Below are 14,739 nucleotides of genomic sequence, written 5' to 3' on the forward strand. Positions count from 1 at the left end.
AGATAACACTGGCTGTGTCATGGCGGTAATTCAGCCATACTGCATTTGCCCCCGCTCACGGCGTGTATGCTTTCCCTGTCTACACTGCTCAGGCTCTAGGTTGCTCTGCCGGGAATTGTCTGAGGTGGGTCCTGGGTTGCATGCACTTCCCAGTCTAAGCTGCTCAGGTTCAGGTACTCGGGTACTCCTCAAAGGTGCAGACTCGGTTTGACCTGCGTTTTGTGCCGTTCCCAGGTCTGAGCCGCTCAGGAGACCAGGTGTTTGGTGAGCACAGTCGCTGAGACTTATTGCCTCTCCCTTCCCTGCTGCTCAGTTTTCTGGGTGTACAACCGACACACCTTCTCAGGCAGATGTTGACCACCCAGAATCCGAAGAAATCTTGGTTAGCAATGAAACCTGCTTGCAGTTTGGTAGATGATGCCTCTCTGGGGCTGTGATTGCCCCCTTCCGGCTCTGGCTGCCCTCACTCCTCTCTCTCTGGCAGGGGAAGGGCCGGTCCACAGCTGGTTAGCTCTGCTCAGTCCTTTTTTCTGTGAGCGGGCCTGGCAGTGTCTTATCTTAGGGCTTTTCACTTCGATAGCTATCTCAGGGTCTGGTATGCTATCTGAAGTTAGTTCCCTCAGATTGCCTTCAGGGCATTCAGGCCCAGTCCTTACTGTAAGCAATATAGCCCGCACCTCCCTGCCCAGCCTCCTTTTGCTAGAGGCGGATGCAGGCGTCTGTGCTGCTTCTCTGCTGGGAGTTACAGTTGGGCATGTAATCTGTGGGTTTAAATTATTTATTTGTTTTTCCTCTCACTTATGTTGTCCTCTGAGGTTCTAAGGCTCGCCATAGACTCGGCAGTGAGAGTGTGTCCTGATGTTTGGAAACTTCTCTCTTTTTAAAGACTCCCTTCCTGGAACGGATCTCTGTCCCTACTTCTTTTGCCTCTCTTTTTATTTGTTACAGCATCCAAAGGTAAAGTGGCCACATCCACAATCCAATTTAAAATTTCCATGTAAATTGTGAAAGTATTTGTCCTAGTTTCATCTCAATATTGTAAGGTAATTATCCTCTGATTAAGATAAATAAATAAATTTAAAAGGAGAAAAATCCAGATGTGTAAAGAAGCAAGAAAATATCCATAATGAAGGAAAAATCAATTAGCAAAAACACAAGTAAAATACATATGACATAATTAGCAGGGAAGGACATTAAAATGCTTACTACATCAATAATCCTTATATTCATGAAGCTGAAGAATATTGAGTATGTTAAACAGAGACAAGTGAAATAGAAATGCAAAGACTGTGGGAAAATAATTAATTGTGCATCAGAGAGCTTTGAAGTAACTTTAAGAGTGCTAAAATATATGTAAATAGAATCTCACAGCAAGTGAGTGACAAGAGAATAGAGCAAAGAACTTCATAATTACTGGCTGAAAAATTTCCAGGAATGATGAAAGCTTTAAACCCATTAACAAAGAAGCTCAATGAATTCAATGACAAGAAATACGACAACTATACAAAGGCACCTCGTAACTGATGGTTTAAGACAATCAACCAAAGAAATGTAACCAGAAGGTAAAGCAGACACAGTAGATAAAAAAAATGGGGATGACAGCAGATTAGGCAAATGAAACAATGTTAGCCAGAGGACACTGGCACCACATCTTAAATGCTGAGATGACTCAGAATTCTATACCCAAGAAAAATACATATCAAAAACAAGATAAAATAATTTCTCAGACATACAAAAACTACAAGACTGCATCACCACCAACAGACCAATGTAATAAATGTTTTTTTAAAGGTTTCAAGTCAGAAGGAATTTAAAACCAAGTGAAAATCTGGATCTGCAGGGGGAATGAACAGTACCCAAAATGATAAACATGTAATATGTATTAAAAGGTAAATATAGCGACTTCTTTGGCGGTCCAGTGGTTAAGGATCTACTTTGCAATGCAAAGCATTTGCAAATGGCAAAGTTTTGTTCCTGTGAACTAAGTTGCAGAGAACTAAGATCCCACATGCCACTGAGCAACTAAGCCTGCATGTCGCAAATAGAGTTTACACTTAGATGTCCATGTTGGTCAGTTTGATTTTTCAGCCAAGCTTCAAAGAAGAGATTACAGTTCAATTCTCTGTATTCTGAAAAACTTCAAAGGCCACTCAACAAGGACACTGATGAAGGTAAAGATTTTATCGAGACTTTTGTGTTTTTTTCAGATCTTTTAGTGGCCTAAAGGGGAAAACTAGGGTAGGTCAGAGCAAATATAACTAGGGGGTCCTGATCACCACTACATGCTAAGAACCCAAACTTCCCTGAGTACTTGGAGCCAGGAAAGAAGCATGAAGTGGCTTGTGCTCCTCGGGCTGGCGGCCTTCTCAGAGTGCATAGTCAAGTAAGTATGGGGACTGTAAGCCACATCATGTTTCTTTCTCGGATTTTTCTGTTTATCTGATTATTCTTCCAACCATCAGGTTTGGAAGGGAATGGAATCTTTCCCTAAGAGTCTTAAAGTTCATCTCTTACTTATTGATAAGTAACTTGCCAAAGCAAAAACAATAATCAGCTGTGGATGTGACTGGTGATAGAAGCAAGGTCTGATGCTGTAAAGAGCAATATTGCATAGGAACCTGGAATGTCAGGTCTATGAATCAAGGCAAATTGGAAGTGGTCAAACAAGAGATGGCAAGACTGAACATTGACATTCTAGAAATCAGTGAACTAAAATGGACTGGAATGGGTGAATTTAACTCAGATGACCATTATATCTATTACTGCGGGCAGGAATCCCTCAGAAGAAATGGAGTAGCCATCATGGTCAATAAAAGAGTCCGAAATGCAGTACTTGGATGCAATCTCAAAACGACAGAATGATCTCTGTTCATTTCCAAGGCAAACCATTCAATATCACAGTAATCCAAGTCTATGCCCCAACCAGTAACACTGAAGAAGCTGAAGTTGAATGGTTCTATGAAGACCTACAAGACCTTTTAGAACTAACACACCAAAAAGATGGCCTTTTCATTACAGAGGACTGGAATGCAAAAGTAGGAAGTCAAGAAACAGCTGGAGTAACAGGCAAATTTGGCCTTAGAATGTGGAATGAAGGAGGGCAAAGACAACAGAGTTTGGCCAACAAAATGCAAAGGGTAGTAGCAAACACCCTCTTCTAACAACACAAGAGAAGACTCTATACATGGACATTACCAGATGGTCAATACTGAAATCAGATTGATCATATTCTTTGCAGCCAAAAATGGAGAAGCTCTATACAGTCAACAAAAACAAGACCAGGAGCTGACTGTGGCTCAGATCATGAACTCCTCATTACCAAATTCAGACTGAAATTGAAGAAAGTAGGGAAAACCACTAGACCATTCAGGTATAACCTAAATCAAATCTCTTATGATTATACAGCAGAAGTGATAAATAGATTTAAGGGACTAGATATGATAGATAGAGTGCCTCATGAACTATGGAATGAGGTTCGTGACATTGTACAGGAGACAGGGATCTAGACCATCCCCATGGAAAAGAAATGCAAAAAAGCAAAATGGCTGTCTGGGGAGGTAAATAGCTGTGAAATGAAGAGTAGTGAAAAGCAAAGGAGAAAAGGAAAGATATAAGCATCTGAATGCAGAGTTCCAAAGAATAGCAAGAAGAGATAAGAAAGCCTTCTTCAGCAATCAATGCAAAGAAATAGAGGAAAACAACAGAATGGGAAAGACCAGAGATCTCTTCAAGAAAATTAGAGATACCAAGGGAACATTTCATACAAAGATGGGCTCGATAAAGGACAGAAATGGTATGGACCTAACAGAAGCCAAAGATATTAAGAAGAGGTGGCAAGAATACATGGAAGAACTGTACAGAAAAGATCATCACGACCTGGATAATCACAATGGTGTGATCACTCATCTAGAGCCAGACATCCTGGAATGTGAAGTCAATGGGCCTTAGAAAGCATCACTATGAACAAAGCTAGTGGAGGTGATGGAATTCCAGTTGAGCTGTTTCAAATCCTGAAAGATGATGCTGTGAAAGTGCTGCAATCAATATGACAGCAAATTTGGGAAACTCAGCGGTGGTCACAGGACTGGAAAAGGTCAGTTTTCATTCCAATCCCAAAGAAAGGCAATGCCAAAGAATGCTCACACTACCGCACAATTGCACTCATCTCACATGCTAGTAAAGTAATGCTCAAAATTCTCCAAGCCAGACTTCAGCAATACGTGAACCGCGAACTCCCTGATGTTCAAGCTGGTTTTAGAAAAGGCAGAGGAACCAGAGATCAAATTGCCAACATCCTCTGGATCATGGAAAAAGCAAGAGAGTTCTAGAAAAACACCTATTTCTGCTTTATTGACTATGCCAAAGCCTTTACAATAAACTGTGGAAAATTCTGAAAGAGATGGGAACACCAGACCACCTGACCTGCCTCTTGAGAAATCTGTATGCAGGTCAGGAAGCAACAGTTAGAACTGGCATGGAACAACAGACTGGTTCCAAATAGGAAAAGGAGTACGTCAAGGCTGTATATTGTCACCCTGTTTATTTAACTTCTATGCAGAGTACATCATGAGAAACGCTGGACTGGAAGAAACACAAGCTGGAATCAAGATTGCTGGGAGAAATATCAGTCACCTCAGATATGCAGATGACACCACCCTTATGGCAGAAAGTGAAGAGGAACTAAAGAGCCTCTTGATGAAAGTGAAAGAGGAGAGTTAAAAAGTTGGCTTAAAGCTCAGCATTCAGAAAACAAAGATCATGGCATCCGGTCCCATCATTTCATGGGAAATAGATGGGAAAACAGTGGAAACAGTGTCAGACTTTATTTTTTGGGGCTCCAAAATCACTGCATATGGTGACTGCAGCCATGAAATTAAAAGACACTTACTCCTTGGAAGAAAAGTTATGACCAACCTAGATAGCATATTCAAAAGCAGAGACATTACTTTGCCTACTAAGGTCCATCTAGTCAAGGCTATGGTTTTTCCTGTGGTCATGTATGGATGTGAGAGTGGGCTGTTAAGGCTGAGCGCCGAAGAATTGATGCGTTTGAACAGTGGTGTTGGAGAAGACTCTTGAGGGTCCCTTGGACTGCAAGGAGATCCAACCAGTCCATTCTGAAGGAGATCAGCCCTGGGATTTCTTTGGAAGGAATGATGCTAAAGCTGAAACTCCAGTACTTTGGCCACCTCATGTGAAGAGTTGACTCATTGGAAAAGACTCTGATGCTGGGAGAGATTGGGGGCAGGAGGAGAAGGGGACGACAGAGGATGAGATGGCTGGATGGCATCACTGACTCGATGGATGTGAGTCTGAGTGAACTCCGGGAGATGGTGGTGGACAGGGAGGCCTGGCGTGCTGCAATTCATGGGGTCACAAAGAGTCGGACACAACTGAGCGACTGAACTGAACTGAACTTGCTATAGGAACTGTGGATCCCAAGGTCTTGGTGTAGATTTGGGTTGCACAAATCTTTGGGTCCAGTCATGTCATGACCTATTGAAAATGCAACTCCTTGCAACTGTTCAGTGCACAGTCTATGCAGATGTTGTGGTCCTGTGGAATAGCACTTGTTTACATTTTTTTTCAACATGTCCTCTTTTTTCCTTGTCTATTTCAGTGAGTTTATATCTATGTCTGTACCTCTGTATTGCTGTCATTTATCTCTCCATCTCTTTGGAAGTCACTGGGAGTGTATTTCTCTTCATGTTGTTTTCTTTTAATTTTTCATTTGACTCTTACTTCCTTCTCAAGCCTCTGAATTTCCCTTACTTGTTCCTTATATCTTACATTCTCCTTTCAACTCTCTCTTCTCTTTCAACTTGGAGAAAGATATACTGTTTTGCACTGTTTTGTACCTGACAAGCAGTGTGTCCACAGCCAATTTAGAAACTTTTTCCATTTCAAATTGCTCCCTTGTAAAAGAGGATAAGAGTCCCCCTTCTACCTCCTTCCTTGAGGTTCTATGAGAAGGAATGAGTGGAATGGCAATAGCAATGCTAATGGATGTCATTGTGAGGCTTCCTATTTATCAGGTACCTTATATCCATCACTTCACTTATCACCAAGATGTTCTATTTGGAGGGTTTGTATTTGCACATTCCACCATTTTACCAAAGGGAAGACTGAGACACACATGGTCATATGTCTTACCCAAAATTGCAGAACAGAACCTGTATTCAATCTATGTCTTTGCCATGGTATATGCATAAACTTCTGATAATAAGGTGCCTCATAAAAATGATTAGAAAATACACATGGACATTACAATGACAGTTATACCTTAACACTGACAGCTAATTGTAGCATTTTCTTTGTTTTCTTTGTCGGATGCTCGGTGAAAGAATACCTCTAAGGAGAGTGAAGACCATGAGAAATACCATCAGTGGGAAAAACATACTGAACAGTTTCCTGAAGGAGCATACTTACAAACTGTCCCAAATTTCTTTTCGTGGCTCAAATCTAACTACTCACCCATTGAGAAACATCAGGGATGTGAGTATTTTGGGAGGATGGTGCTCACAGCGCCCCCTGGTGGTCTAGCCTGACACTGGGGCTCATCTGGAGGTGCTAGGTGGGATGATGGGGTTGTGTTCCTGCAGAAGGCAGAGACAGTGGGAAACAGGGACCCCACCCAGAGGAGAAGGCACTCTCATCCTCAACTGTTGTTCTTTGTGACTGGGCCCGGCAATTACCAGGTGACAGGTAAACATCCATTTGTGTGTGAAAGATGTGTCATTAGTTTGAGTGCGATAGTTCCTTCTGAACTAAGTAGCCACTCAGTTACAGATGAAGAGTGAACCATCACTTATCAAAAGGCAGAACCAACTGCAAAGCAATTGTGTATCCCCAGGTAGGGGAATTCAGTTGCCACAGATGCAAGAACGACAGCAGTAAAAAGTTACTGAACCTGTATTCTGAGTATGGCCATAAGAATCACTGTGGTTCCTGTTTTTAAATTAGAAAAAGGGTTTATTTTGTCTTCAAGATGTCTTGAAGAATGCCGATGCCAGCCTGAGAGATAGGCAAAGAGTAAATACACGTCAAATGAAAGGGTCAACTGTGTGCTGTTGATTGGATGTAGTCTGAGTTCGGAGGGAGTGGCTGAGGTTGATCAGGAAGGACCTCCTGGAGAAGCGATGCTAAAGCTGGCTTTGAAGAGACTACAGAGCTTCTCAAATGAAGGCACCAGAATTCCATGGGTGTCCAGCAGTCCTGGAGGCCCACTGTGTATGCCTCTGGGCTTCCCATGCAGGAGGTACCACTTCAGCGCCTGGTCGTAGAGTCAATATCCTGCATACAATGTAGCACAGGAAAAATATATCAAATGCAGATACGTCTGTGACCAAAGCCTGTGAGCTGCATGGTGGTTAGAAAGTGATCTCAAGAGATATGTGATACCCAGAGGGAGGCCTCAGTGTGGGAATAGAGGGTAGTCAGTTCTGCACTAACCCACTCCCTCCTTCTCCCTGTAGATGCAATACATGGGTAACATCACCATTGGAACACCCCCTCAGGAATTCCAGGTTGTCTTTGACACAGGCTCATCTGAATTGTGGGTGGCATCCGACTTTTGCACTAGTCGAGTCTGTGGTGAGTACAGACCCCATACCCGGACCATCCTTCACTTGCCCTGTCACCCTGTTTTCATCCTTGGCACCTAATGACACTCATCTCTTGTGTTGCAGCTACACATGTTAAATTCAGACATCGTCAGTCTTCCACCTTCCGGCCTACCAATAAGACCTTCAGGATCAGCTATGGATCCGGGAGAGTTAAAGCAGTTGTTGTTCATGACACAGTTCGGGTAACAGTGTAACAAATGCTGAGTCAGGACTGGCTATGGAGTGACCACTGTTTGCAAAACAGATGCAGGTCCATCTGGCAGGACCCTTCCTAGCCTAACTCTCACAGATATTGGCCATCTTATCCACAGGATCATGTCTCTGGGGAGGCAGTGCTCATGGTGACACACGAGCAAACAAATTAGCTAACCCAGAGAGTGGCTTGAGGTGTGGACTTGCAGCTCCTCTGCCCATGAGCAGTTCAAGGTTCATTTTGCTGGGAGCGAGAAGAAGGGATAAAAGCCACTTATATATTCACAGACTGTTCCAGGCACTTTCAGGTGGTAACTGGTTAAATCCTGCAACATAGCAGGATTACTGCTATATCCCACAAAGCAGTTACTCTGACTAGCTCATGAGACATATGAGGAAACTGAGGTGCAGACAGTAAGGGCCTTGCTGAGGGCACACATGTGGTAAAAGGTGGAGTTAGGCTGTCTTTTCAGGACTGAAGTTGCTGTAGGGTGTTTGGGGAAAGGATAAAACTGATCTGGGGTTACTGGGGGGCAGTCTAGGGCTTCAGATATCCAGAGTGGGAAACTGGGGGCCTGAGAAGTCAAGGGGCATGATTAATGAGTTCTCACTCTAGAGGACCCTTGAGAGTCTAATAAACCATGGCCTGTCTCCCCCAAAATAGTTGAGTAGTTCCCCTCTCTCTCTTTCTCTCTCATACACACTCACAGAAATATACAAATATCCCCAAAAGTGAATTACCCAGGTAATAACTTCATAGATTCTTGCAAGCGAGATTGTGTTTTTGGTTTTGTCTTCCTGGACAGATGCAGAATCCACAGTACCTTACAGAGAATGCAGTCCATTCCTGTCATTAGGTCACAGTGATGCCAAAGAGAAGGCTCTCTTGCTCTCGATTGTTTTGTCCATAAGGTGGCACCAATGGGTACTGGCCTGACTCTTGGTTGCCCCACCTGCACAGAAGCCACGAGGCCAATTTGACTTATTCAGGTGGTGTTTTTCAGAGTGGAAGATGTTTTAAAATTCACAGCCTCTCAAATGTAGCCCAAATTCCCGTCCCAGCTAGGTCTAACCCTCTGTGGGCCATGAAAGACATAGCTCAGCCTCAATTCTTTTCTGAGGAAATAATGGTAATGCACCCCAGCCCAGTCCTGGCCCCACTTCACGTATCTGTAAGTGGGAACACTATTCTCTCCCACAGATTGGGGACCTTGTAAGTACTGATCAGCCGTTTGGTATAACTGTGAAGGAAAACTGGTTGGAGGGCCGAAATTATGATGGTATCTTGGGCTTGAACTACCCCAACATCTCCATCTCTGGAGCCATCCCCATCTTTGACAAGCTGAAGAATGAAGGTGCCATATCTGAGCCTGTTTTTGCCTTCTACTTGAGCAAGTAAGTCTGAGATGGATGATCCCTTTCTCCAAATTAGCTGTAAGATGCTTTCAATTGCATGAAAATTATAGAACACTTGATAGAGAAGTATCCTGAGAGACAATCTAGCCCAGGATAATTATGGCCCCAGGGCCCAACTGGCTTCACCCCTGGCTTTTATAAATAAAATGTTATTGGAACACAACCCTACTCCTGGGCTCAAGACCAGTAACATTGTCTAGGGGGGTGAGTGAGGAAGAAGGCTAATGGAATGCAACAGGAAACAAGTTGAAGGAAAGGCATTAGGATTTGTTTATGAATTTGATAAGGAAGGAAGGAGAATGATGGTGGATATCTTTCCTTCCTCATTAGCATTTCACTGAGAGCCCAGGACCTGCTATCCAATTCGTGGAGCGAGTGAGAAATGAAAGTGTGGAACACAAAAGTGTGGGTCCCTTTTTCAAGAAATATTAAGCATTTCAAGACAGGGAGAACAGAGGGTGGGTCCCTGCTGAGTGTGGGGCCCTGTGGACAGTAGAGGTCACAGGCCAGTGGAGCCAACTCTGGGTGACCTGAACCCACACACTTAGAACTCCCAGGCCTTGGTTTTCCTGAAAAATGACAAGGTGGACAAGGGGAAAGCCAAACGCTTCAGCATCCTGTCCTCTGAGGGTGTCTGAGGTCGCTGGAGGTCCAGGGTGTCTTCAGAAGACATAGTGGGTGGAGCCCAGCCAAGTGATTCAGCTTCTAACCTCCTCCATGCCACTCATTAGCTAGTAACAGACCTCAGTCTGGATTTCAATCTCTCCTAGACTCGATTTCTGCATCTGTACATGGGGACCTTATTAGGGCCTTGATGGGTGAACCAGCACAGCTCCCAGACAGTGCTATTGTTACTGTCCTCCAAGGATCACCCCCATCACTTCTCTCTACAGAGATGATCGGGAGGGCAGTGTGGTGATGTTTGGTGGGGTGGACCACCGCTACTATGAGGGAGAGCTCAACTGGGTACCATTGATCGAAGCCGCCGACTGGGTTGTACACATGGATCGGTAAGCCTCTCCCTCTGAGGGTCAGCCCAAGTGATGATCCTGCTACTGTACATGGACACAGGCAGACACACACAAGTGCATTCTCAGACACACAGTCGCAGAGACATATACACCACCCACAACAACACAGACAGACAGACACATAGAAACACACGAGCAGACACATAGAAACGTATACAGAGACACATATAAACATGCATTGCTAGTCAGAGACACACAAGCACACACAGAGACACATAGAAACACACATACAGACAAACACACAAGCACATAGATACACAAACAACCCATGGGTTCATAATCCCCAGGCCTTCTGAGCAAGGCTCTGACCAGGGTCCTAAAAGGGTCCAGAGAGGTCTGTGCAGCTGGGAGAGAGCTGCGCCTGCTGCCCTTTGAGGTGGGGAGCATGATTAGAGGACTCTATAGTGTGGTGAACAGAGGATCAGGGAGAATTTCTCCAGCCTGAACAGAGTTATAATAAGATGACCAACAGTCCAGGGGTACCTAGGACATAGGAAGTTCTCAGTACAGATAAATATCAGTTTAAAAACAGAGAAAGCCATAAGAAAATGGGGAAAACTGGTTCTTAGGGAGCAGCTACCTAGCAGTGGAAAGAGGTTGGTTGCAGTCTTAAGATGTGAAAGCAACTAATAAAAAGACACCCCACATTCTTGGGCACACAGTGGGACAGGGGCTATAAGATAGAATCAGGAAAGTGGGATCCAGGAGTGACCTGAGGACAAGAGGCATAATTAATAAGATTCTGTGTGATACCCTCAGACAAAAGCTGACCCGTCCTTTGGAGTTTCTGTGGACTAGTCAGGTAGTTCCTGGCCAGGGTTCAGGGTCTGAGCTAGTTGTAGGAGCAGTGCTGGGAGACACCCTCTCCCAGAGGAGCCCCTCTCTCCCCCTACTATGAGAATCTGCTTCCCTAGAAAATCTTCATCTTCACTCTGTGTGTGACCTGTTATTTGTTTCCCATCAGATACAGCTCTCTGGAGGTTTCTTATTATTTTCTCAGTCTTCATTCATTCACTGAACAGACAAGCATTGGGCATCCACTGTATGCCAGGCACTTTAGTGAGGAAAGGAGAATAAAACTCGCCCTCACATCTAAGAAGGCAGATGTACATGAAGTGACTCACCCACATAGTGAATTGTGACTTTGGTACATGCTAGACATGAGGAGGAGAAGGCAATGGCAACCCACTTCAGTACTCTTGCCTGGAAAATCCCAGGGTCGGCGGAGCCTGGTGGGCTGCCCTCTATGAGGTCGCACGGAGTTGGACACGATTGAAGTGAGTTAGCAACAGCAGCAGCTGCAGACATGAGGAAGGGTCTACAGAGAGTGACCAAGACAGGAGACTGATAACCACTGGGGGAAAGACTTCCCAAAAACAATACAATTAAGCTGGAGTCTGGAAAATGCGAAGAAATTTGCTCTTCAAAGTGGAGTGGAGTCTTCTAGGAAGGAAGACCAGCTTGTGTCAAGGTACAAAAGATCCTGGTGTATTCAAGCACTGCATTCAAGGATGTCAGGAAGGGTGCTGTGTCGAGAGCAAAGGAAAAGAGGGCAAGAGATGAAGGCTGTTTAGGAGACAGTTGGAAAGGGGACAACTCTGGTGAGACTCAGAGTGACCTTGATGCCCGCTTTCTTCCTTTGTCTCTCAGCATCACCATGAGAAGAAAGGTTATTGCTTGTTCTGATGGCTGTGAGGCCGTTGTTGACACTGGGACATCAGCAATCGAAGGCCCAGAAAAACTGGTAAAAAAGATACAGAAGCTCATCGGCGCCACGCCACGGCGTTCCAAGGTGAAGGGTCATGTCCTAGGCTCACTCCCAGTCTCCACACACAACAAGGATCTCCAGGGCCAACCTCTCTCTCTCTCTCTAACAGTACTATGTTTCATGTTCTGCGGTCAATACCCTGCCTTCTATTATCTTCACCATCAACGGCATCAACTACCCAGTGCCAGGTCGAGCTTACATCCTCAAGGTGAGGGGACAATACTGAGGGTTGGTTCTCAAACTGGAGCTTGCAGGAACCCTTGGGCTCCTGCTGGGAGGAGGGCGCCCTCTGGAGGCCATGACACACCATTGCAGATGCTGCTGAGCCTGGTGGGGGGGGCCAATGCCTCCCACGAAACCAATCACTTGACACTAAAGGGCCATGTGGGACACGGATCTTCCTGAAATAAATGTGGAGATACCACACCATATGGCATGGTGGGAGTCAGGGAGAGGGGAACACTAAGGTCCACACTCCTCTAAGAGCTTCAATTCAATCTGAACCCTTAGGTGCATGAACATGAAATTCAGCTCTAGCAGTCCCTTAAATAGGCCATGTTACAAGGAGAATGGCTGGGGACAATCAGTGTGATGAAAGTCAGTGTGATGTCCCAGCATAAGGTTTTTCTGCTTTGGATGATAAATTACATGCTCAGCCTAGTTCTCAGCTGCATCTTCTCATTGCTCTGGCCAGGTGCCTCCTTTCTGAGTTGGGGTACCCGACCTCTCTGTGGGGAGGTTGGATGCTAATGTGAATAAAGGGTGCACGGTGACTGCTAAGCCCCAGCACAGGGTGGAGGCTTCATGTCAGCTCCCTGAGAGAGTTCAGAGCAGGCTGATGGGCTCAAAGAAGGCTTTCAGGAAGAGAGGGAATTTCAGGAATTCTAAAACCACAAACTCATTGAGCCATCTGGAGGGTTGCTTGGTTCTAGGCAAAACTGCACTGGATTCCATGCAAATGGCATCCCAAGGTGCTCTGCACTGGGGCACTGGGGACTTACTCAGGGTGATGAGGGCTAGGGACTGACTAGTGGGGATGGGGAACAAGAGTACGTTACCCACCCAAGCCTGGAGTGGCCAAAGAGGTTGCATCTGGGCTGAAGGAGACTTCTCAGAGTTCCCGAGTTAAGTCTTCAAGAACGTGTTTGGGCACTGCTCTATTTAAAATGGATAACCAACAACGAGGTGCTGTGTAGCACAGAGAACTCCACTCAATTATATGACAGCATGGATGGGAGGGGTGTCTTTGGGACCAGGATACCTGGATACATACGGTTGAGTCCATTTACTGTCCATCTGAAACTCAGAATATTGTTAACCAGCTATACTCCAATACAAAATAAAGTTTTTAAATAAAGTACAGATGTGGGGACACAGGAGGAGAACCAGCATTCTCTGCCAAGAAAACAAGGAGCAGGAGTCAGAAGGAAAGAAACAGGGAGTGAGAAGAACTATGGACACTCTTGTTCTTTTCTAAATAATTATATTGAAGTGTGGCTGATCTTCAGCATTGCGTTAAGTTCTGCTGCACAGCAATGTGACTCAGTTATATACATAAAAAAATATATTTTTTCTCATTCGTTTTCATGTGGTTTATCACTGAATATTGAATATAGTTCCTTGTGCTCTACAGTAGGACTTTGTTATTTTCATTTCTCTGTTTCCCCAACTCCCAGTCCTCCACTCACCACACCCTTCCTCATGACACCCTCATGTCTTGGCCCTCTGGTTTTGGATGAACTCTCACATCCCATGCTGCTGAGAAAACCCCTTGATACTTACCAAAAGAGGGAAATAAAACAAATAATTGTACTGGATCTGGATATTGTGGGGAGTCACCGGTAAGGGCTCATGCTGACTGGTGTGTGTCTCTGACTTCCCCAGGATTCTAGAGGCCGCTGCTTTACCGCCTTTCTAGAGAACAAAGTGAGTTCATCTACAGAGACCTGGATCCTGGGTGACGTCTTCCTGAGGCTGTATTTCTCGGTCTTTGATCGAGGAAATGACAGGATTGGCCTGGCACGGGCAGTGTAAATGCTTGGAGTGGTTCAGGAATCAGTAAGGCTGCTCTAAGCAAACACTCACTCACACTAGGGCACTCTTGCCTATGATGCTGGTGAACTGTATTTGGTGGTCTGTACACCCTATTCTCAGTAAAGAATAAAGGGTTTCACTCTTAATGGTGCTGAAACAAATGGTTGCCTCTGTTTGTATCTGGGACGTATACAGAGATCAGAAATCATCTAGAACCAAGTCTGAATCAAAATTGAGAGGAGCCCTACTCCAACTGGCTTCAAGGAAAACAGAGACTCATTGAAATGATTCTGGGAATCCAGGACACAAGAATCAGAGCAAATACAAAGATCTCAGTGAGTGGACCCAACAATCAGAAGTCATCAATTCTCTCTCATCCTCGCTCTTTCCGTTTGGTCTTCTTTGATGGTCTTAGCCTGGCAACTTTCTTCCTTAAGGCTTCTACACCTTGTGAGGGAGTCCAAGCTACCTGCCCTAGGGTTTTAAATCCTGAAGGCATCACCTAGTAAGGAAAGAAGGTTGTAGACATCAGAATCAAGGGTATTCACTGAAAGACCCACCTCAGATCACATGTACAGCCTTAGATCAACCATCCTGGCAGGGACCTGGGGTCTTATGACTGGCTTTACATGGTCTTTGGCACTGACCCAGCAGCACACATGATTGTCATTTC

At 44.8% G+C, this 14,739-nt stretch overlaps 1 protein-coding gene across 1 annotated transcript; it reads left to right on the forward strand.

Moving 5' to 3' along the window:
- The first annotated feature begins 2,282 nt into the window (after nt 1-2,282).
- On the forward strand, nt 2,283-14,066 carry LOC138083033 (pregnancy-associated glycoprotein 1-like). Its single transcript, XM_068976612.1, has 9 exons — nt 2,283-2,383; nt 6,345-6,495; nt 7,476-7,593; nt 7,689-7,807; nt 9,019-9,212; nt 10,127-10,243; nt 11,915-12,056; nt 12,142-12,240; nt 13,917-14,066. Exons 1-9 carry the CDS (start codon nt 2,283-2,285, stop codon nt 14,064-14,066), a joined length of 1,191 nt encoding a protein of 396 aa, XP_068832713.1.
- Nucleotides 14,067-14,739: the final 673 nt, after the last annotated feature.

This window comes from Capricornis sumatraensis, chromosome 8, assembly GCF_032405125.1.
Source record: "Capricornis sumatraensis isolate serow.1 chromosome 8, serow.2, whole genome shotgun sequence".
NCBI classification, from domain to species: Eukaryota; Metazoa; Chordata; class Mammalia; order Artiodactyla; family Bovidae; genus Capricornis; species Capricornis sumatraensis.